Raw genomic sequence first — 25,747 nt, 5'->3', positions numbered from 1 at the left:
CTCGTCTTTTATGCAAGATGCAGGTACCGAGCATCGACTTCCCTGAATTGCCAAGATGAGTGTGCCCTATTACAAATACTCAAATGGTGAGAATGGGAAGATAATGATCAGGTCCAATCCTAGCCATAAGCCTATAATACTTGTCCTGCAAGGAAGACTCGTAACAGACTGTCTACCCTTTTTAAACCCGTGAGTATTTTATGTGTATGTTGTTTTGTGAGTCTTTGATGTATTTTCTATTAATTAAGTCTAATTAATAGATTAAATTAATAATTTAATTTAATAGAAAATTATTATGATATTTTGAATATTTAATTATATTTAATTAATTGAGAAATTAATTAAATATAAAGAATTGAATTGAAGATAAAAGTTTTAAGAATAAATTTAGAACGAGATAATATTTATTTAATTTAATAATAATATATTTAGAGTTCATTTTTAAATAAATGCTAAATATTATTGTTATTTAAGTTAATAAATATTTATCAAATTAAAACGTTCAAAAATAAATATTAAATTATGAATATGTTTTAAGTTCGCATGAATGAGTTTAAAATATAGAAATTAATTTAAAATATAAAAACATGTGAACTTGAATAAAGATATTTTAATAATGTGTGCATGAGATTTATAAGTTATAAATTGATTAAAATAGAAGTTGAGTGGAAATTAAATAAAGAGATTTAATAATCCATTTAACATGCATGAAAATATGAAAGATAAGAAAATAAAGGTTGATTTTAGAGTTAACAAGATTGATCAAGAGACCTCTCGGGTAAACGCACAATTAGTGCCCCGATTGTAGGAAGAGAACTCCTTATCAAATTTGATGGGGTCATTATTTAGGGGAGAGTTTTTTTAGACATAGTTTTCAGAGAACACACACAGGTTTGGAGAGCAATTCAAAGGGTTTGGAAAAGAAGGAATTGTTCGTAGCTTGAGGGATTTTGCTTGCAGTAGAAATTTTCATCCAGCTGTTAGAGTTTTAGCATCAGTACGAGGTAGGTTTTGAAATCTCGTGAATGCAATTTTAATTGGAAATATTTGTTTGCTTCGTGATTGTTGGGTGATTGAAATTTTGTTTATCATCTCGATTGTTTTCAAGATCTGATTGGTTAAAATTAGTCTCTCATTATTCATATAGAAGAATCATTGAGGAAATTAATTAAATCATGTAAGGTTTGAAGGAAAAGAAGATTTAAAATTAGAAATTTGAATGATTTGTTGTGTCTTCTCTACCATACTATATTTGCAGATAGTATTTAAAAATTAAAAAATTAAATAATGAGAAGAAAGAAAGAGGTTTTATTTTATATATATAAATTGTTACTATTTTTAAAAGAAATATATTTAAAAATAATATTAATTTATTATAATGTATTTGGATTGTTTAAAATATTTTAATATATTTATATATTACTGAAAAAACGTTTGTTTGAAATTTTATAATTTTAAAAATTTTAAAAAAATAATAATAATATATAAAATTTATAGGGTGGGGACATACCCCCCCCCTCCATACCTGCTGCCGGCAGAGTCTTCTGCGGCAGCCGGTACCGCTGCTGCCGCAGGCAGCAGTACAACTGCTGCTGCGCGCAGCAGGGTACCTGCTGTCGCAGGTACCAAGCCGGCGGGCCTTTAAACACGTCGAAATTTATATATTTTTATATTTTGTTTTTTTTTTGTATAAATTTTAATGCGTTTTAAAATGTATTTAATAAATGTGATTTAATAATGTTTTATTAAATGATCTTTATTAATATTTAATAATTTAAATATTAATATATTTTAATGTAGTTTTCATAATTATTAATAGTTTTTAGTTAAATATTAATAAATTGATAATCAATGAAGATTTTAATATAAGTATTTAAATGAACAATTATTGATTAATTTAATTAATATTAGCTTAATTAAAGTTAATTAATAATGGACATTATTTGTTTAAATTGTAAAAATAGATTATTGATTTAATGGAAGATATTAATGAGGGTTTAATGATTTTAATAAAGTCAAATTTGTTTTATTTAAAATCATTAAGGATTGTTTTTATAACATAAATAAATAAATGATTATCCTTAGCTTAGTTATAAGGTAATTGAACAATCATTTAAATATAGAAATGGGTTAGTTAAAAAGGAATGATTGCGAAAACTTATTACCCCGAACATGTGTTTAACTGAATATGAAACCTTATGTTCAACTTAACTACGTGAGTTCGATTAAGCCAAACATGAAACTTACTCTGAGTATCTATATGGTTTTACTTGTACTTCCTATGCTTGAGATTTTGGCATTATTTAGATGTCGACTAGTCTAGGATGTACACCAGAGGCTTTGTCAGATTTCTTTTATACCATTTATGTGGCTGGATGTCATGATGTGTTTTGTGATTTATTTTGGAGATTATGTTTATGAGGTTTATCTTTGTGGAGCAATTATGTGTATTTGGGGTTGCCATCTTATTTTCGGGTTGCCTGTTAAGGAACCGAGTTTGTTCTTTATGAGTGTTGTGGTATGGGACACAACTGTGGATTTATGTGATTAGGAGAGGTTGTCTAGGTACATGACTTGGGAGTGGCTTGCATAGGGGTCCGGGACCCAAAGTGGTCAGTACCAGGGTAACCTAATGCAAGTTATGTAATAAGTGATAATCTAGTAATTAAAACTTTTGGGGGGAAAACACACTAAAAAGATAAGTTAGAGATTTTTGATCTACCCATGCCTTGAGTGCTTGTATAGACTAAGGATGGGAATGAGATGAGTGCCTCGTCTTCTGAGAGGACTTTCTGATTTCCATATGTGTGATGTTGAGGGTCTGGGGTTCAGAGTAACCAGTCCAGGGTAACTCAACGCTTGAGGGTCTGGGGTCTATTAAGAGATCAGTCCAGGGTAACTCAAGCAGCCATGTGATGACACTCCCTAGTATGTAGCCTGAGTCTCCTCTGTAGAATTTGTGTACCTCTGGTGGTGTATCTATTGTTGGATGTGTTTATTGTGGTTACTTACTTTCATTGATGATGATTGGTGTTTCATTATGTTGTACTTTTGACGTGTGGCTTTTGACTTGAGGTGATTATCTTTTGTTGACTTTATCTTATGACCTTGGTATTTGGTTTATACTTGGTTCATGTATGATGTTTGATTATGTGGTGTCGGTATTGGAGTGAGTGTTCTTACTTTTGGATTATTTTATCTTCTTGAGTAGAATGTGTTACCTTTGAGGTAGTTTTGGCTATTAGGGGTACCTTGCCTAGGAATGTTTTATGTTTGATTTGTCGTATGTGGATCGTTCATTATCTTCCCTGCACGATGGGAGTGGAAGCCTGACTAGGTAACCACGCAGTCGGGAGGTAGTGTCTTCTTACCATTTGGGTTCCCCTTCACATTGCTAGCTGTTGGATGTTCGTTGCAGAAGATGTACCTTTATCATTCTTATTTCTTATCTCAGAGACTTCTTTTCAGATAATGTATTTATGTTATCATGTATTCTGATGTATTGTATCTATTCTCACATACCCTGCGACATGTGCAGTGGATGTTATTAATTGGATGTACGTTCATTTTATTGTTTATACTTATGCATTTGCTTATGCGATTATGTATATGTTATTCCTTTATGATCTTGAGACATTGTACTTGAAACTTAAACTAATTAATTTAAAATTATTAAATGTGACTCAACGTAAAGGAACCCTTGAGGAATTGAAACTATATCTGTAATTGCAAATGTGTATTTTATGTGTATGTTCATGTTGCTTTCGCATTAATGTTATCTGGATGTTGTTTAAACTTTTTTAAAAAAATTAGTTCAATAAACATTGTAACATGTTAGGTTTATTTCTCTTGGGTTCCCGAGCGGGGCGTTACACTTGGTCACCTTGTTTTGGTTGGTGATTTGTTTCACCTATGGGTTGTAGTATTGTTTGGTCTAGGCTTCATTGAAAATATTTTGAATTATATAGGGTTTTAGGCACCCTTCAAAACCTGTTTTCCTTAATCAAAAACATTGAACTTTGGACAAGTCATTTCTTTTGTAATTATTGTTTTCCTTTTGTTTATCATTTTTCTTTCCTTTGAATTTTCTTTTCTTCCCTCTATTATTAGAGACTAAGAAAAGAGTTTGTTTCTCTCCATCTTGATTTGAAATCATCCCTCTACAAATTAGTCTTGATTCTTCAGAGGTGAAATCATTTTAAAGTTGATCAAAAGCTCATATTGACAGTCTGTTGATGACTTGGATGAATGCTTCCCAAGATATAGGCAATCCCCTAAGTGCTATTATGGATGTTCTGCTTTGTTTCCAATAGAAGATAGTTGATTTTTTATTTCAAAAATTCTTCCAAAGTATGTAGGATGAGATTGACTCTCCTTTATTCATTTTTATATTCATAAGTTGATTTTTTAATGTAAGCAATCTACTTGAGTTGTTGATCTCAAATGTATGCTTAATTGTTCTAAATACTTCAAATATTTTCTTGAGGTTTGATATAGAAGGAAGAATATGATTTTTTACGGAATCAACAATGATCTTCCTAGCTTTGTTATTTCATCTTTTCCAAATGGCATTTTCTATCTCTTCTTTAGATATTGAAATGTTTGTTTCAATGAATGATAATAATTCCAATTCTTCAAGGATTGTTATAATTCAAATTTTCCATGAGAAGAAATGTGTTGCTCCTTCAAGTCTATTAACATTGTTTGTCATGATGTCACTTTTATTTTAAGAATTTAGTTTAGCAATATCTCTACCAATTTTGCTCTGATAACATGTAAATTTATTTGATTGTTATTGGTGGAGACTAACTAAGCTGTATTTTCAATTTGATGTAAAGATCTTGAGCGATCTTCAACTCTGAGCCTGAATATGAGTTTACTTACTTCTTATATATATCTTTGTATTGATAATAACCTCTTAATTGATGTGTGCAGATTTTCCTTCTACAGTATTGATGTGTATTTAATTTTATTCAAGTGTATATGTTATTCTAAATTTACAGACTAAGATCTATATGCCTAGTTATTGATATTGATCTACAGTTTCTAAACAATGCATGTATATATGATTGATACATGATCATGTAGGGGCATGACCACGTAGGGTCATGCCTTAATACATATCAATAGTGCCCAATATAATAGCAACGCTTCACAAACAAATATAGTCAGTGATGAACACAACTGATACATATAAAATGTAATCGGCACATTGTGCCCGTTCATCAGATTACAAACGATACAAATGATCGGTCGCTTTGGCATTTTGATAATATAAGTTTTTTATTGTGTGTGTGTGTGTGTGTGTGTGTGTGTGTGTGTGTGTGTGTGTGTGTGTGTGTGTGGGTGTGGGTGTGTGTGGTTGTGTGTGCATGTGTCTGTGCCTATACCTGAGCGTATGCATGTGTGTGAGTGTGTTTTACAATTACACCTTCATAATTAGTTTAATTATCAATCATGTATATTATCATATATTATATTTACTTATATAATTTGCTTCAATTTACTATGAGGCTAACATTATCAAGCACATCACCCCTTAATCCCCCTATTGTAGAAGCCAATTTCCCTATTTTTGACAAATGGAAAAACTCCTATATACATCTCTTGTGTGTACCTTTCATTTTTAATTTATTTAATCATTTTCAGCCACTACCAATTTGAAATTTGAAATTGTTATAGTGTATCTTTCATTTTCAATTTATTTAATCATTTGTTAGAATCCTTTAAAGGTTTAAATTATTTGGATTATTTATATATTTTTCTGTGTCAACTACATATTTCTTATAAATCTATCATAATTATTTAATATATATCAACTATTTAATTAGTTTGTTTAATATTGTATTGTTAACACATTAAAGCCATTTAAATCCACTTACGTCGATGCTTCAATAAATTTAGACTTTATTGATTGTACACTCAAAAATGTAAATCATAATTTTTTATTATTTTTTGCATTTGATTCGACACAAAGTTCATAGTTGTAACACCCTACCAAGGGATCCAAAAGAATTAACCTAAAGTTTTACTAAGTTTGCTAAACATTTTTTTTTTTTAAATATATAATTGCAATTTTAATCTGATAAAAAAATTAAGTATAACCATTCAATTTTTTTTAACTCAAAATTTCCATTTTCAAAATCAAACCCTTCCCAAGTTAATTTACAATTTTTCATATACTGAAAGGAGGTTTTTAACGATATATTAATCTCCACGTATACAGAAGAACCCCACAAGCATTCCAGTAAATTCAAAATATGATACTGAAAGATTCATCACTGAGAAGTATGCACAAACAATTCACAAACACGAAGAAGACAGGAAGGATAGAAAACGTAATTTACTATGTGAATTTAAAACTCAAGAATCTACCCAGATTCTGATGCTAACAACGCAATGCCTGAAAAGATTTGTGAGAGAAGTTTCTTCTCTCAAAACCTTCTCCCTTTCGAAAATCTTCTTCCTTCTCCAAAACTCGCTTCCAAATATTCGCGTCCAAATTTCGTCCCCTTGAAAATGAACCCTCAAGTGATAATAATGAATTTTCTCCTCAAATCAGGGCACTAATTATGCATTCACTCGAGAGGATTGCTTGCTCACCAGAGTTAACTCTAAAATTAACTTTTATTAATCTTTCTTTATCTTTTCATGCACATTAAATGAATTATTAAATTACTTTATTTAATATTCACTCGACTTCTATTTTTAATTAATTTATTACTTTAATCCCATGCACACTTTATGAAATTAAAATATCTTTATTAAGTCCACATGTTTTATCTTTTTAATTAATTATATTTTCACTTTTTAAATTATTTTTGAAACTTAATTGATAAAATATTTATTAACTCAAATAATAATAATATTTAGCATTTATTTAAAAATGAACTCTAAATATATTATTATTAAATTAACTAAATATTGTCACGTTCTAAATTTATTCTTATAACTTTCATATTCAAATTTAATTCTTTTTATTTAATTAATTTCTCAATTAATTAAATATAATTTAAATATTGAAATGTCATAATAATTCTCCATTAAATTAAATCATTAATTAATCTTTTAATTAGACTTAATTAATAGAAAATACACCAAAGACTCATAAAACAACATATGAAAATCCATCATAGCAAAACACATACTAAATCAAACAAAAAGGGTTATAATCACAAATTAACGTCATTCGACGCATTCGGAGGGTACTTGACTCAAATACTTGTCATAATTATCAATTAGGACAAATGGCTTAAGGGTTTAGGATTTGGACTTAAGAATTTATCTCCCTTCTCTTACCATTGAGATAATGCGATAGGGTATGCTCATCCTGGCAATTCACAGAAGTCGATACCCGATACCTACAACCTGCATAAAATCCACGCATGTACATACACAGTATTCTAAGCTAAACAGCGAATGGTAGGAAGTGGTGCATCGTGTAGATCCCAACTAGCAGGTGACTACGACTCCCTTCCTTAACCACATCAAAAACCTCATACATAAAGAAAACAAACACGCAGACCATACACATGCAGTATGGGGTAAGTATCCATAAGAAAACACGTGATAATAAACCATCTAACTAATCATCATCAGTAACTAAAAGCACTAAATAATCATCATACATACATGAAATATAGAGGACCAAGTAATCTCATCATATAATCACTAAATCTGAAATAATATCTGAAAGTAATGCTACTACACATCAATCATAAAACTGGCCTAAAAGAGTTTGGCAATGAAAGTAAAATGCGAACTAGGGGCAGGCACTACAATAGTATTATATTCATCTATTCAAATGGTGTGGTTATCTCGACTAGAATTATATTTTGACTTAAACAGTGTTTAATTGTATAATTTAATTTTACTTAAATACATAAAATTCTTCACCTAAAATTTGAAGGGGTTTTAATCTAAACAAAATTAAAATATACATCAACCACCTCAAAAATCATTATAAAAATAACAAAATACATATTTGTCAATGTCCAACTTTTTTTTTTTTTAAATCATGCTAATTCAAAATGCAATTTTAACCCTCATCTTTTAGTGCATCACTAAATATGTAAATTAAAATGTTAACAAGAAGTGTAATGTTATATCCCTATCTTTTCTTTAAAATAAACTATTATTTATATCCATTGGAAACGTCATGTGAAGTGATTTGATTTGGTTAAGTTAGATAATCGGTATGGTTCATGTGAAATAGAGGTGTTTATTCGTTATAAATGCATGGGATTTGGAATAATGGTTAATCGTTGTGATATTATATGAATTGGAAATGGATAGCTAATATGAATACTTGTTATAGTAATTTTTATTTGATTAAATGATGAGGAATATGTTATTACCATGGTAAATTATTTTTGTCAGAACGTGCCAAAGGGGGGGAAGCATCACCAGAAAAGGAAAGGGTGTGAGGGCATCACCTACCATTAAGCTAATAGGTAAGAGTCTTAAACCAGCTTGGTCAAGGAATAAAATTGACTAGGCAAGCAAGGGGGTACCAAGTGATCACCGTGAGCTATAAATTGGTCTACACATTTAATAAGATGATAAAATAATTAAAAGGAACAAATATATATATATATATATATATATTGGTATTAACTTAAAGCTTCATGTAATAATCGGCATGTCTTAATATAACCATGGTACCTACATATACTTGTACACACACACACACACACACACACACACACACACACACACACACAAATGAGTCATACATGAGCATTTATGCCCACTTAAAGTAAGACATATACTATAGATGTGTATGCTTAGAATATCATGTATACATAATATAGATAGACATAGGATGGTATCCTTATATTAACACTTAGGGTTCGTTTGGCTACAAGAATAGAAATATGGGAATAGGAATTGTTATTCTAAAATAGAAAATAGCGATACATATTCATATTCTTTGTTTGGTAGAATTTGATGTGAAATTCACGAAGCCAAAAAATTATCTGTGTGTGTGTGTGTGTGTGTGTGTGTGTGTGTGTGTGTGTGTGTGTGTCTAAATTCAAATGAGATATACATGAGCATTTATGCCCACTTAAAGTAAGACGTATACTATAGATACGTATGCTTAGAATATCATGTATATATAGTATAGATAGACATAGGATGGTATCCTTATATTAACACTTAGGGCTCGTTTGGCTACAGGAATAGAAATATGGGAATAGGAATTGGTATTCTAAAATAGAAAATAGTGATACATATTCATATTCCTTGTTTGGTTCTGCGAGAATTTGATGTGGAATTCACGAAGCCAAAAAATTATCTTTTCTAAAATAAATAAAATTGGAATAGGAATACATATTCCAATTCCACCTATTTAGGTGGACTTGCAAATGCTCATTTTTGGGCCAAAATTGGAATATGTATTCCTATTCACAATTCTGATTCATTGCACCCAAAAGGAGAATTTCAAATTTTAAGAATTCGCATTTGCATATTCCACTCGTTTTCCTACAACCAAACAAGCCTTTAGAGCAAAGATTATTATTTCCAACTTATGGCTATGTTTTAATAATATTATTTCATGTCATCAAGCCTCTTTATTTTTCCAGCAGCCTATTTGATATTTTCTTTCTTTTTGAAATAGCCACATGTATTATCAGTCATTTTAGAGGCTCTTGAATCCAACTCGTGACGTTACCACCTTTCTTATCTTGCTTGTAACTGAGCATGCTTGAGAAAGTAAGATGACAATCTCTTAAATGCAATTCATCATATACCAATGAGCGTGTTCGCATATGCTAGCTTTAAGCAATTTCTTTTACCATCTACAAACTTCATACGTAGTCTTGTGCTCCATACTTGCAATACCATTTTCATATTACTTTGTTATGATATGCACATGCAATACCAAGCATAGTATTTTGCAATAGTATTTTTCATAATTACATAAGCTCTCTGCTGCAAACTGCAAATTCAATGTCGTGTCCCACATTTGTATTAGCATTCCATATCTCATTGGCCCCTGAAATTGCACCTACAATGCTGTAAGATTGCACCTATGATTTCTTAAATAATTAGCTTGCTCCTCAACCGTGATTCATTTGTACTAGTGTTTGCTAGAATCTACAGGCAACGAGCCATACCGGGCATTCCAATTTTCATTAGCATTTGAGGGTGATAATACCACTATCATGTCGTGCATTCTTTTTATGTTTTTTCTCTGTCATCTTTGTTATATTAGAAAGCTCTGAAAATTATAGATTAGAATTATGAAAGAAACATTGAAACTATAGATAGAGCCAAACAAACCAATTCTGAATTGAATGCCTTGTTTATATTAAAAAAATTGAGTAAACATGCATAAGAATCGAAGTTATTTATTGCATATTGTCATGATTATTCTTTCATAACTTTTATTTAAATTGGAAGGATCTCCAACCTTGTGCAATACTTATAATACAGAGGCATCTTCAATATGCCCATGAGATAAGAGAAAGCACTTCTGAGTTAAGGAAATTGATAAGAAATAACATGAAAGCATTATGTAAATGTTTGTCATAAGCCCAAGTTGGGCAAGAAGTAATTGGTTGTGATAAACAGTGAATATTCAAGAATGTTGACAAACATATTGGGATTCATCAAGGATGACCAACAAGGTTGAGATGAAGATTATGGGTTGATAATAAATGAACAATGAATTATACTTGCAAGGTAAGAGTAAGTAATCAAAAATAAAATAATCAGTGAATGAACCTAAACAAATAATATAGATTGAGTCAACTCATGATGATCGAGTGGTACTAATCTTGTTGACAAGTCAAGTCGTGGGTGATCGAGCACATAGTATCCATTTAAATTTCTAGCCAGGGTAGGTTTAGTGGCTTGCTTGCTACTGCGATCGCTAGAGACCAAGGTTACTAACAATTGGATAGCCCAGCTAGCTACATAGCCAACAACACCATGATGCTCCGTGGCAAGATAAGGGTGTCCCATGCCTAATCCCAGGTAGGGGGATGAAGGTCTTTCTCGATTGAGATTCTCTGGGGATACTTAAGGGCCAGCGGTTGGGAGGAAAAGCGGTTGTGAAATTAAGCCCCTAACAATGCTTTTCCTCCCAACTAGATGTAAAGACTTGCACTAAATAGAGATATGATCTACATGCAAGTCATCTCCTTTATAACAGGTACTTTACTTTTATGTATTTACTCTTTCAATTGAATGTATGTTTGTTGGATAATATTATTAGATCAAATATTCTTTCAACAAACTAATTTAATTGATCTATTATAACCATTGATCCCTTTCAATTAGAAACTTGAAATAGTTGTTATAATTATTTTCATGTGAATATAAAAATTTTGTTCATTTTGTTTATAATTAGCTGTTTATTTAAAAATGGAAAAAAAATAGCATGTTGCGTGTAATTTCAATAACAATAGATAGAATGCAATGACGAGTTTAATAGAAAAAATTACTATCCATAAAAAAGAACACTAGTCAACAACAATAGATAGCATGCAATGAAGTATTTAATGATAAGAATACAAACATACACAAAAAAATTACTATCCAACAAAAAAAACACTAATAAACTTTATAAACTAGTGCATGTGTCTTATTTTCATTCAACTCAAATAAATAAATGCTTTAGCAAGTAAAATAACAAATAACGATGCATTTTTATTGAACATAAACAAAATAGTACAAGATACTTTTAAAATGGATGAAGTTTAAGAAATACAATTATTTCTAATTATACAAGTTTATAGGCATTGCTTTATGTTTAAATATAATTTAAAAATTGTTTATGAAAATAATTGTGGATAAAAAATCATTATGCAATTTCCAGGCATTTTTTATTATTGCACAAAATAATTCTTAAAAAATGCCCACAAAAGCCATCTTCGACGCAATTAAATCTAAACTAAACTAAAAAATAATAGGGTTTTCATACATGGAGTCGTATTTATCTTTAATAATGCAATGACCCCTATGTGGCTTTTGTGCTGCTTAATAACTAAAATCAATCTATTTTTGTAGTGCTCTAACTAAAATAAAATAGCTTTCGACTCTATTTCTGGAAAATCAAATTAATTAAATGCATTTAAAATATCTATAATAGTCCTATCAACAATTAGAGTTCAATTTAGGAAAGTGCGTAGTTCTCTCACAGAGATGACAACTTGCACAAACCTACAAACCTTGTGAAAAGGTTAAATTAAATAAATGTATTTACAATGTCTATACCACTCTCCTGTCAACAATTAGAGTTTAACTTCCTTACTACTCAAAAGCTAATTGTGTACCACTGGGAGAGGCCCAAGAAAAGTTTTTATTTCTCTGAGAGCAAAGAGTCTTTTCACAACTTGCACAAACCTACAGACCTTATTTAACTTCCAACTTTATGGAGATGTCATGGACAAATTCCATCATGTTTGAGCTTATCAAACCATGTTACACGCCTGCATCATTCTTTTGACCACCTCTTCCATTGCATGATAGCATAAATGACATGTTTGATGAGGAAGGCCCTTCCCAATGGTTGAGGGCAATACTGACCACCACATTGATATTGTTCTTCATCCAAACAAAAGTATTGTTTGGTCTATTAGAATTTGCATCTATTTGCAAACTAGTACGTGAGAAGATGCTTCAGAGATTGAGCTCGTTTATTACACATTAAAACCATGAATTTAGTCACCGACACTACATATGTTTAAACCATGGTATTACTTGATATGGAATCCACGGGGCCAATTTCAGTCCATCTCAGATTCAGCACAAAAATACAGAACAAGTTTTCTAAAGCTGAAACCAGATACATGTTATGTAGATCAAAGCAGAAAAACACTGGCAAGGGTATTTTACTTGATATGGACTCCACGGCCAATTTCAGTCCATCTCGGATTCAGCACAAAAATACAGAACAAGTTTTCTAAAGCTGAAACCAGATACATGTTATGTAGATCAAAGCAGAAAAACACTGGCAAGGGTATTTTAAGATATAGATTGTAGAAAATCATGGACTATATCTATGAAGTGTGGAATCGTTAGTAAACAGCATTGCTTCTCTTTAACGTAAGATTAAACAGGGGTGCATGTACTCAGCCACCTTGCTAGGAACCATGAACAAAATGAGCAAAGCTAATAAAATTCCCATAATTGATCAAAATGATTAAATCTTAGAAGACCAAATACCAGCAAACAGGTCATCCTAATCTTCAAAATCTTGGGCACATCTGACGACAATACTTTTCACACTTATAATTTATTGCAAACCCTCCTTTAGCCTCATTAAGAACCAACATTGACAGATACTGAGCATTTCTGTAACAATTGGAACAAAAGTTTTACTTGGTACATTCTGATTATAATGCAAGTAGTCTTTTACAAATCTATAAGTTTGTTGAATCAAAGTTTAAGATGTATTTTGGTAGCATTCATACAGAAACAAGCTTGAAATAGTTGATAAAAATTTTGTACCCTGCCTTATGTCTTCCACGATATCGTAGGGACTTATAAAATCAGAGTAAGTTTTTTATGTTTCTACAAACACCGGACAGATTGACCATATAGTTGATAAGCACTTGATTTAAATATATCCATTCTAATATATTGTGATGCACCACACAGACCTAACCAAAATTATTGGACCACTAACTTATTCTTTTAAGCATGCATGAAACGTTAAAATGATTTTTTTATACTAAACTACAAGCATAAAATCAATCTAAATCACAAGCATGAAATGCAACAAATTTATCAAATAGAAAATCATTTAATTAAAGAGAATAACATAGCACCCCATCCGGAAGATTTTTTGGCATTGGGACTGCTGTGACATATCTTTGAGGATACTGTTTGCGAGTACAAAAAGAAGAATCAGATGAGGAATCTCTCTCTTCTGTAATAGTTTTAACAGGTTCTATGGGAAGACTTCTTCCATGATGTCTGAGCAGTCTGTTTGTAATTGCCAATCTATCCAAATCTTGTGTTGCATTTCTTAGCTCAGTTATCGAGAGTGAGGCATCCAACCTGAAAAGCACAAATGATCAGGAAACAAAAAAGACCTAACAAAGACTCCTTCGCAGGATAATCAACTTTCAATGGACAGAATAATCAAGTTTCAATATTTATACATGTGTGTGCATGTGTTCAGAATTGAAACAGTAAAATGTGCATCACGGAAAATCACCAATTTGCAAGATGCCACATAAGCTGCAATGTAATATTGAAGGTTGCAATGCAGAGAAAATAAGAAATTGAATAGTTGCCGGATTGATATCAGACGTCACTCTTGACCATACAACATTATAATATTTCAAAAAGTTTGAAGCGATAGTTGAAATTCATGTCCAATATGCTACAATATGATATTGAAGGTTGCAATGCAGTGAAAATAAGAAATTTGAATAGTTGCAAGATCAATATCAGACATCACACTTAGTCATATTAATATTTCAAAACTTAAAGCGATAGTTGAAATTCCCAAATAGAACATGTAAAAATATGTAATGATTTGTCAATAATTTGGCATTTTATTTATGTGCTTCAAATATAAAAAATTATGAATAGTACAACTACATGCTGTTTCAAAAAATGTAATTTTGTGGCTTAACAGGGATCTCTGCATCATTGCAATCAACTGTTTTCAATAAACAATATTAACCAAATCTTTTCACAGGCTGGTGTTTAGTTTCCAAAAAGAAAAGAACAGATAAAAGAATAGTGCAATGATTTGTCAATAACATGGCATTTTATTTAGTGCTTCAAATAAAAATATTATGATTAGTAGAACTACATGCTGTTTTCAAAAAATGTAAATTTATGGCTTAACAAGGATCTCTGTATCATTGCAATTAACTGAATTTAATTTACAATATTAACCAAAACTTTTCACAGGCTGGTATTTAGTTTCCAAAAAAGTAGATATTCTTAGTTTCAAAAAATAGCAAACTGTAGTGCTACACATTAGCAAGTTAGATCTCTTGTAGGTCACACAACTGTGCGGAAGATGCTAAAAATTTAGTTCCCACCAGTGTTCCATGAGGCATGTCCCCACAGGTCTGGATGATGGATGAGATATCCTGGGAAGAGGAACAATATATTCCCACCCTGCTCTCCTTGATCCCCACATCCCTTCTTTTTAATATGATGTGCCATCTGTATTTGGGTGTACATACAGCCAAGGGAACAGCATACACCATGACAGTCCCAGGGACCAGCATATCCATGAACAGCCCACATGCTTGTAAACTAAGATGACAAATTAACACACCTACAGGCCGAATTTAGATAACAAAACAATTACAGATTTGAAAAGAGTTCAAATTCTTTCAGCAAAGAACATTTCCAATTTTCATGCAGCAAAGTTGGCCCATTCCAGCACTGGTGTGGCACTTTTAGCGCTAATCTCAAATGTTTCAAATACTAAACATAATTTCTTATTTTGCCCTATACAGAACCTAAACCATGCATCTGCCCAGAGATGTATTTAGTTCTGCGTATACAATATATTGTATGGCACTTAGACGATTGCAAATCTGACAATGGATTTATTAATTATGGGTTGATAACCATTCATATTATACTTTTGATGAATGGCATAAGCAAATTTTATATATATATATATATATATATATATTTTTATTATTATTTTTTTTTTTTTTTGAATGTGAAAATTACACCATTGGTATGATACTCTACTTTGTTGAATGCACTGTGCAAATATCTTACATAAATACATTGATGAGAATATTATTATTGATATAATTTATTGTATAATATGAGGAATTTATTATATTTGATATTATTAATTATTGAATATAATTATACATATATAATATTAAATTAATTTAATTTATATTAGTAGATAATACTCAATTAATACATATACATATATATATGTATATGTGTGTGTGTATGTGTGAATATGAATATATAGCTTAATTTGTATAGATCATGTAATTTATTAAATAGTATTTAAATATTCTATAGTTTAGGTTATTAGATATACTAATAAAAATTTAATTTAATTAAAATATAAATTTATTTAGCTTGTATTAATATATAATACTACATAAATACATAACTGTATACATAGTTTGAAAACTCTCAGTTGCTGAGTACTCTGTTTTTTTTATTTTTGCTGGGTGAGTACTCACAAGTTTAATTCTCCCACTTTTATAGACAAAAAAAACCATTGGTAAAAATGTTGCAAGTAAATCGCAGGTTACAATATGTTTTCAGGTGTTGTTTTTGCTATAAAACCATGCATTTGCCCCTTCATGATGCCAGTTTATAATAATATAATTTGTAATTGAATTTTGCCAGGAAAAAAATGTTTAAGAGATTTTGATTTTTAGCTATTTCTAAGTTGCCAAATTTTTGTAAAGTTTCTGTAGTGTTTTTGCAGAGTGGGTTTTAGTCCAAGTCTGCAAACTATGATTATAATTTATATATGAATAAATAAATAAAATTGTATATTCCATAATTTATATAATTTATTAAAGAGCATTTAAATAATATATATTTAGATATTATACAACTTAATTTATTAAATAGTATGTCTAAATATTATAATATTTTAAATATTTAGTGTGATTAAATTAATAGAGTAAATACTAAATACCAACCCAATGTTACATATAATATTTAATTGTTACATACATGTTTTTGTACAGGTACCCAACATACCCATACCCATGCCAACTTAGTTTTTAAATTGCAAACAAAAAAGAAGCCAACAGAAATACCCAAGGGCTGCCCAAGAGGACCATAAAAACATTATTTTAAGCATTTTTATACACAAAAAATGTCAAAACAGGTAACTTCGCCCTGTGTGATAAAATTTAAAATTGTGAAAATGACGCACACCATGAAGGTTTGGGTCATTTCAAGGGCCTTAATTTGGGCTAGGTGGTGATGGCTATGCCCCTTGACCCCACTGTGGCCATTGCCCCCAAACACCCACAAAGCGTGCTACCCACAATCTTATTGGGAAGTTATTCCCAAACCCCCATGCGCAACAGTATTCTTGAATCCATTTGGACTCCCAAAGCCCTACTAGTTGCCATTCCCAGGGTCAATGGCTGCAAATGCATATTCTTGATACATTGCAATGTTTGTTTTTAAATTTTCATTTTGTCATCAACATTCATCATCAAATGATTTATATTTTTTTATTACCATCAAACTAAGCTTAAAGGAGGGACTTAGTAGAATAATATATTGTTTATTGTAGTCTCAAACTGACCTCGCATGACATGAGTGAGTATAATGTAGAGGTTCAATCTAATAGTGAGACTGAATCTGAACATGAACCTGAGGCTGGGGAGGGTGAGCATGGGGCTGTTCCTGTAGCACAAACTAGTTCCATGGCAAGTACAATAGGTAGTACAGAGTATCCCTACTAATTGTTGGAAAAGTATGTTAAGGGTCCATTTGATTGTATGTCTCCTCTCAAACAATTTGCAACATAAGTAATACTACCAGGCAGATTGGGATCAAGTGGTGACACAAGGAAGTGGAAATGCAACTTTTGTGGTGTAGAATGGTATAGCAGCATTACTAAAGTTGAAGCACACCTTTTTTCTAAGGTATAGGAAGCTGTGGTTTTTTGGATCAAGAAAAGAACCTCAAATATAGAAGTGATATAAAAAAGCTTCAGGGTATTCTAGATGACACTTCAGCTACACCTTTGCCGACTATTTTTTCTAGGAGGACAATGTTGAGCAGAGCCAGCCACAGAGTATTTGGCCGTACTTTGGGGATAGGAATAAGAGTGATGCCACAGCCAGGTTCTTCCCGTGCCATTTACCATGTCCAAAGGCCCTTGGTCCCACCATCCTGAAGTTCCATAATTATAAAAAAAATCTCCAAACTGATATAATTTTTCCCCAAAACATCCCAACTTCCACTATTTTAAAAAAATCCACAGGTGAAATGATTTTTACCCAAAAAATCTTAATTTAATCAGCCCTGGTTTGATACGTTGTTTCCAGTTTAAATTGCGGAAAAAAACCCCAAAAATGTATTTTTCTCAGTTACCCATGCGCTCAGTCTAGGGCAAGAGATGGAGGCAGATGCATCCGGATGCAGATCTGCTTTGGAAGCACAGAGGATGTGTTAATTTTACCTGCCTAATGGAAAAGAAAATTAACCTGGCATTGGTTTGCAGCTGACGTGGCTATTCGCATTGTTCGGGCAGTTGCTCAATTATGATTAATGGATAACACCGCCTGATTACCAATGAGCAGCTGGTGCAGACAAGACACATTATTCTTTACAACAGTTACAAGGGAGGCAGAAAGTTTATTATGTGGCAATCGGCTTGAAAAACTACGAAGAGTACAATCTCATAAATACCATTACCATCAAAATAGCAGAAAGGAACGATCATCAGTGATAATATAGTTTGGGAAAAATATTTAAGTAATTATTATCTGTTTTTATATACTTATTATCCGTTTTTATATACTTATGGATGCTCATGAAACTCTCCATATGTTATCAGGTAGTATCTGTCGCCAAGTTCTGCATGGACAGGTTTGTTTTGGTGGTAGCGGATAATAGTTAGTTTATTATTTAAATATTACATAATATATAATAAATAATATATTTTATAATATTATATACATACACGCACGCGCACGCACACACACATATAAACGAATCAAAAACTCCTAAAACAAATTCACACATCCACATATTGGATTCTTGTACCTGCACCCGCATCCTCATCTGAATCAGTAACTTATCATTTATTATCCGTCAGCTTGTGATATCTTAAATTCACCATCAAAGATTCACCAGATCTCATAAGGTTACAGGGGCAAATAGAAGGTAGGTGGCCTTGAATGGAGGTATATTTTGAATAGATGTTAAGGACATCAAAATAGAAATATTCTTTGGTATGCTTGATGTTAAGGGAATGGGGTTAGGAGATTCACTGTTTTTTTCCTTGATATCCGACACTACTTGCATTCGTCATAGGCTTCTACAGTGATTTCCATGTATATAAATCCAAAGACACTATATAGTGGGAAATAGTAGACAATATTATAAATAAAGTACCATTTAAATTTTTCAACATACCTGATCCCTATAATAAGGGTACTTGCTGAAAGTAAATAGGGAAAGCCCAGACTAAACTGAAACAAAACACTATTGGCGTCAACCTAACGAGGTTCATTTTCTTAGATTCTTGTGATCCTGACTACTCAAAAGAATTTTAACATTTAAATTATCAACAATATTACTGAGGTGATTTTTCAATTGTAAAGGTTAAGCTTGGAATAAATTTCCTTTTCAAATACGAATGAAGTGTGATAGTTTGAGGCTTCAATTTGACACTGCTCATCAAGTTTTAATGACAAGCAAGTAGGGTAGTGACAATTGTATATTCGAGTGGGAAGCAAAAGTACATGCATAATAGCAAATACACATTGTGGAACAGGAAGCAAAATGGTTCCTATGAAAAAGAGAAAAATCAGCTTGTAGTATTTAAAGAAATGAACTACAGCAATATTTATACCAGGATGATGGATTGTTTTTGTTATATTAAAATTTCCTACATATTCCAGAGGCTTAATGCTTTGTTAATTGGCAAAACTAAAGGTTTAAATGCAAGCATTGCCATTGCTAGGGGACTAAATTCCATTTAGTCTCGTCATATATATGAAGGTTCAGAAGTCCTACCAAGAGCACAGTGGCAATGCATGAGAATGCTTTCAGCATAAAGGCTTAGGGTCCATTTGGTAAGCAGAATTAGCAAAACTGGGTTTTGATTCAAAACCAGATTTTGTCAAAATCAGGTTTTGTATTTTGAAATCGGGCTTTGGGAAAACAGTTTATCCTGTTTGGTTCACCTGTAAGATGAGTGGAAGATACATCTTATGCGTTTGGTTCATTAAAACAGCAGAACATACAGAAGTTGAAGTTCATGAATAGTTCGACCAGCTGAGACACATACTATGAAGGTCAAATATTGAAGTTTCATTACCTTACAAATTGTGGGAAGATTGCTGTAAACAGAGACTGTCAAGAAGAATGGCTATGACTCGATGTTCAGGAAAAGATGAAATATGAAATGAAACATGACATCTTATATATATGGAAAAATTATGTAATTTGGATTAGTGAGATCCACTGTATTGCAGATGTCCAAGGCAACTCTCAGAATTGTAATAAGTCTAATGATCGAACCTCCTTGCCGCTGCCATTACATAAGGTGCAGGATCCACATCCACTTACACTCTGAACTCATTCTTTGCTAACCGATTTTGTTCAGCGCACATAAATAATCCTTGCTGCAAATCTAAAACAAAAATTACATGGGAATGACATGGGAATGGGAATGATGATTTCTGTACTGCAAATTTGTTATGTATAAGTAAATATTCATCTGTTGTGATGATTATAATATAGGACTATTCTTTAAAAATGAAATTGAATATCAGATATTAGATGTAAAATACATGACCTTTCAAATATTTGACATATAAAAACCATATACAAAGTGGTGACTATGATTTAAAAGAGGCAAGGCTATCCATCAGAGTTTTTGTTAAAGCAAATTTAAAGAGAAGCCATGCTCAAAGATCTACACAGAATTCCCATGTCTATATGAGGGCTGACGAGGATTCATATGATTGGATAGGAGTCTTGGGTATGGAAGAAATAAATAGTGCTCTGTTAGCGTGCTTTTAGCACCCTTATTTTAAACTTCCAAATCAACCCCATCAAGTAAATCTCCTGTTGGTTTGTTTTGCTGATTACGATGTTGTAGAATGACTTTTGATAAGACAGTGTTTGGAGAATGTACTAAACCTAATCCTAATCCTCAAAGTTCAGAAGGTCAAGTTCAAACGTTTAAAGTTTGAGATACAGTTCAGATATATATGGCACTTGGTTCAGAACCAAATTTAAAGTTCAATTTCTGACGTCCAGTTTCCAAAACCACCTCCATACCCAACTTCATGAGAATGGGTTGTCAATTCAGATAATGGGATCATCAAGTATAGAGGTTCATGCAACAGTAATAGTTCAAGGAGGCCCTATACTTGAGTTCAAATTTCGAAATTCAATGTCTACAATTCAAGAGGGCAGATGAAGAGGTTAGGTTGGAAAATTTGGAGGCATACCTTTACAACTTCAAAATTCAGGGTACGAGATTCATCATTCCAGAAGTTCAGTTCAAATTTGGGGTTTGAGACCGAATTCAGGTTTCAGAATCAAAGTTCAGAGGTTCTTATTATGCTCCTATGAGTGGCTATTACAAAATCCTAAAATAGATCACAAGGCCATGAAAGTATGGAGATCTTTAAGGACGGGCAAATAAATTCTATTTTATGTTCGAACTACCCATTATCGGGTTTGGAGTTTAAGTATAATCCATTGGTTCAGATGTGAAAACCCATGTCAAGGAATCGAGATCAACTGGTCAAGTTGATCGGTTTGAAAGAGTCCTAATTATGTGCAATATCAGAGAAGGATCATGAATTTATTAAAAAAAAAAAAACCATACTCGGTAAAATTTGAGTCAGTGCATTCAAATTGTTTTACCAAATGCCAAACACATTTTATTCATGTTATAGTTTTGTGTGTCCAAGGAAAGCAAATGAGTCAATGTTATAAGACCCAAGCGTGATGGAGTCACTCTTTGATGGAAAATTATCTCCCATGCTCATTTTCCATCAAGGAGAAGCAGTTTTTGAATTTTCCAGCAGATTATAATTGGCAATTTTCTGCTCTCATAGTCACTTTGGAGAATCACGATAGGAGAGTGTATGTTGGTTTCGGTGGGTTTGATGAGATCATCAACACTGTTGGCAACAACGGTGAATCATTGCTCCTTGTGTAAGTTATCACAAAGTCCATGCATGAAGAAATCGCTATGGTGGAAAATGCCCTCCCATGTTCATTTTCTGTCTGGAGAAGCTCTTTTCCAAAACTCCACCAAAGTGAAGTCAGTCTGCAAAAGTCCTTTAGCGGCTTCATGTAAGAACAGGAATGAAGATTGCAGTCCAAAGAAGACAATGATAACTGTAGATGTTATGATGGCAAATCCAAGGCATTTCATTTGCAAAATGGGTGATCTCAAAGAAGGGCTTCGTATAAAAGAAGTTGCAGCACATGCAGAATTAGGCATAACAAAGTCAAACATGGACATCGCACTCGAGATCACTGCTAATCACAGCGAAATGAGTATCCATCATCAAGACATTTAGACACCACATGATGTTATTACAGGAACTTGATGTACAGATGGAGCACCGAAGAGATAATGAGATCGTGTGGAGAGAAAGTATAACTAAAGACCGCAGGAAAGACATTTGGCATAATGCCCGAAAGCACGAAGATGAGGGATTGTTTTCAAAAACTCAAATGGAAAGAATCCATGCAGTAATCATCCTGCAGATGAGGTGTCTGACAGACTATTGTAATGTAACATAGAGAGACCCCAACAGTGAAGCTTGGCGGTATTACTGAGTCATCAAAGGGCACAATACATACCAATAAAACATCTATAGCTGACCCCGTGAACTGTTAAATGCAGATAATTCAGAATATTTAATCGAAGGCACACATCGCAGGCATGTAAAAACCATGTTGAGGAATATTTCACCCATCACAAGCGCGAGGAGATCACTCATTGGAAGTTGTTGAAGGATCAATCTATCAGTGAAGACGAACATATGTTTGTTTGAATCACAAAATGTAGCCAGCACACATGAACTGTTTGACAGAATGCCCTAACAAGAAAAAGGTAGAGTGACGTCGTAATCTCAAGAAGCATTATGTATTTTGGGTTTCATTGAGGATAATTTGAGTGTTGGAATTCTAAAGACGTAGATGTACTCGCTGTTGTGTGTTAGCCAAAAGGCCCTCAGTTGTCGGTGTTCCCAAACTGGGGTCACTCGTATAAGCCTTCAGGCAGTTACAATCCCGTGTGCTCATTAAATTCTCAGAGATTGGGAGCCCGGTATTTTATATACTTTGGATGAAGCATCATCAAAAGTCAATGGATATATTAAGTAATACTCAAACAACAAATGGATCATGCACGCAATTTGTTTGATTAGATACCACTCATACTTGCCCATCGAAGGAATAGAGATCAAAGAGATGCATCGGTTGCTCAAGGTCGTGAGGAAGGGCACGGTATGCATCTGAACTACATCGCAACTTGATGACCAAAGAACACAAGCAAGAGATTTGATGAGGTGCTAAGGTAATGTCGTGCAATCCCCTTAGCCACTTGATGTGAAGTTAACACCCAGGCCCGAGTCTCATAAGTTGGACAATGAATCATCATTTCCATACGAAGTATTGCTAGTCACGTCTCGTTATAAGCTAACAAAAAGCACAGACCGTGCATGTGAAACATTTGACAGATGATTGGCTTATAAAAAAAATAAATTTCCTTCACAAGTTTCGGATCTCCATTTCAAGAAAATCCTGTAAAAACGGTGGTATCTAATCATGTGAAGATGTTGTGCACCATGTGTCATCTGAAATATTGAGATGATTGGGTTAGTAACAAGTTGAAACCGACAAGTGTATAGATTGGATATGCTGAGTATTGACATTTATAAAAGGAATCCATAACATGAAATTGCACTCTAGAAAATAAATATGTCGTGTTCTTATGTATAAAGGCATATATCGTACGAGTATGATGGAAGCTTCCAGAATTTGAGTCATGGAGCTAAGTCGATTTAATATTCAATTAGAGTGAAAATTACATGGTGCACATATATGTCATCTATCAAAATAAAACAACAGATTATTCTGAGGCATACTTACGAAGAACAAAACATATTTAAGAAGAAACCAATCGAAATGTGAAGGAATCTCCAAGAAGAAACAGTTATAGAACCGAAAAGTCACCGTTGGAGAACAGAATGGTTATGAAGGAGTCTATTTATTGTAAATCTTTTTGGGGGACAGGGGTTCTTTTCAGCGAGAAACAGAGAGCTGGAGTAGGGAGAAGGAACTTCGTTTTTTCTGCATTTTCATTATGCATGTTAAGAGTTCGAATTTTTGTAATAGATTTAGCATAAGCTGTGAGCAAATAAAATCTGAGCATTCTTATTTGTGATGTTTGAGGCAATAGGGGTTTCATTCTGAATCAGAGCATTTAGTTATTTCTCCTCTAATTATAATCAATCAAAGTATTGTTGTATTCAGTTTTGGGCATCATCTTCCATCTTGTGTTGAATAATGAATGGGTTGTAGATCAGAGTATTTGTAGACATTCCTATTATAGGAATTGGGATTATTTAACTTTCTTTTTCATTTCATTTTGCACTGCATTTGCATAAGTAGCATTCACATTGCATTACCAATGTCGGGAAGTCATAGGAAATGTGAATTCCTAGGGTTGGCTAGGTTTAGAACTGAATTCACTGCTTGAGTTAGTTTTGTCTATGGCTAGCTTGGTTTTTCCTCTTTCATTCTCAAGTTAAGAACATACCCAGTTAGTTTAGGAATAAAACAAGATTCATTGAGTATCATTCATAAGGGAGTTGTACCTTTCAATTCGGAAGAAATCAATCGACCTAATGATAGATTATCCAACTGTTGGTATCAAATTGTTTCTCACGGATTCAGGCATTTAAGAGTTAAATTGAAAAGAACAATTTGTTTACCAACATGCTCCATCAATGATAATAGTGAGAAGGATCGCACTCTGAATGTCATGGGGCTACAGATCCACAAGCTTCATTGTCGATGAAGATTGCACAGAGTTGCATTCGAATGGAAAAAATACACAGTCGCCTTCAAATGGTGAAAATTTGGGGCTGTGGCACACAATGGTTAAAATGTTTTTTTAGGTTAGTAATTAACCCGACTTAAAAAATGGTTCATTTCTAATTTTGTTCTAATCCTCAAGAGTGTCAAACCTCGAATTCAATTCCCAATTCCTGCTATCTCGATGGAAGAGTGGTAACCTCATTTTGGGCAAAAATTAGAATACTGAAATTCTAATTTTGTTTTATGATTTTCAATCCAAACGCCAAATTTGTCTAAACCTGATTTTGCGTATCCCAATTCCTATCCAATTCCATGAAACAAACGGGCCCTTATAGCTTAGCATTCCATGCATGCTAAATAGGTATCACAAAAACTAACACATGCATTGAGAGGTAATGCCCTCCAAAAACAAACCTCGTATATTTTCTCTTTGACAATCTAGATAGATTTCAGCAGCAACTGTTCCATTGAAAGCGAATGGTGCTTGTGCTTTGGATTTTCATTAAAACTTGCACCAACAATCTCTCGAATTGTCAATTCCAAGTAAATCATTGTTTTTAACTCATCCAATATAAGCAAATCAAGGAAAGTTTACTTATATAATTATACCTAATATTGTCAAAGTCACTCTTCTTTTGTACTAGCGTGTCATTATTATCTGAAAGAAAATTATTTAACTCCCTTTATTTACTGTTTTACAAATCTGCTAAAACAATTATTATTGAAAACATTTTGATATCATTTATGGTCTTTAAAGATGTAGGATTCTGTTTCAAAAGCATTTCTAATACTCTTTGCTGAGCTATTTGATTCAAAACCTATCGAGTTGAACTTCGCAATTCCTTCCTTTGTCATATAATTTCACTTTCACACTTAAGTTTTAACATAGTTTTCTATTACATTTCTCTAGGTATTGCAAGAACTATTAATTTTAAATAGTAAATATAAACCAGGTGATTCCTGTTTTGTGATTTATGATGTCTGCTCAGCAAAGTCAAACTGTATTTTT

General features: G+C 32.5%; 1 protein-coding gene across 2 annotated transcripts in view; it reads right to left on the bottom strand.

Annotated features, from left to right (window-relative positions):
* Positions 1-13,736: 13,736 nt before the first annotated feature.
* The window catches only part of LOC149532999 (uncharacterized), a 36,573-nt gene continuing 24,562 nt past the window's right edge, over positions 13,737-25,747 (bottom strand). For both annotated transcript variants that reach the window (XM_089806589.1, XM_089806590.1), the window contains one exon: positions 13,737-14,013. In XM_089806589.1, the coding sequence (XP_089662715.1) occupies positions 13,761-14,013 (253 nt within the window). In that variant the 3' untranslated portion in view covers positions 13,737-13,760. The remainder of the gene's footprint in view (positions 14,014-25,747) is intronic.

Source organism: Cupressus sempervirens, chromosome 10, assembly GCF_028749045.1.
Source record: "Cupressus sempervirens isolate cs-2001-9-10 chromosome 10, ASM2874904v1, whole genome shotgun sequence".
In the NCBI taxonomy this organism is placed as follows: Eukaryota; Viridiplantae; Streptophyta; class Pinopsida; order Cupressales; family Cupressaceae; genus Cupressus; species Cupressus sempervirens.
This window is presented reverse-complemented; position numbering and strand designations above follow the sequence as displayed.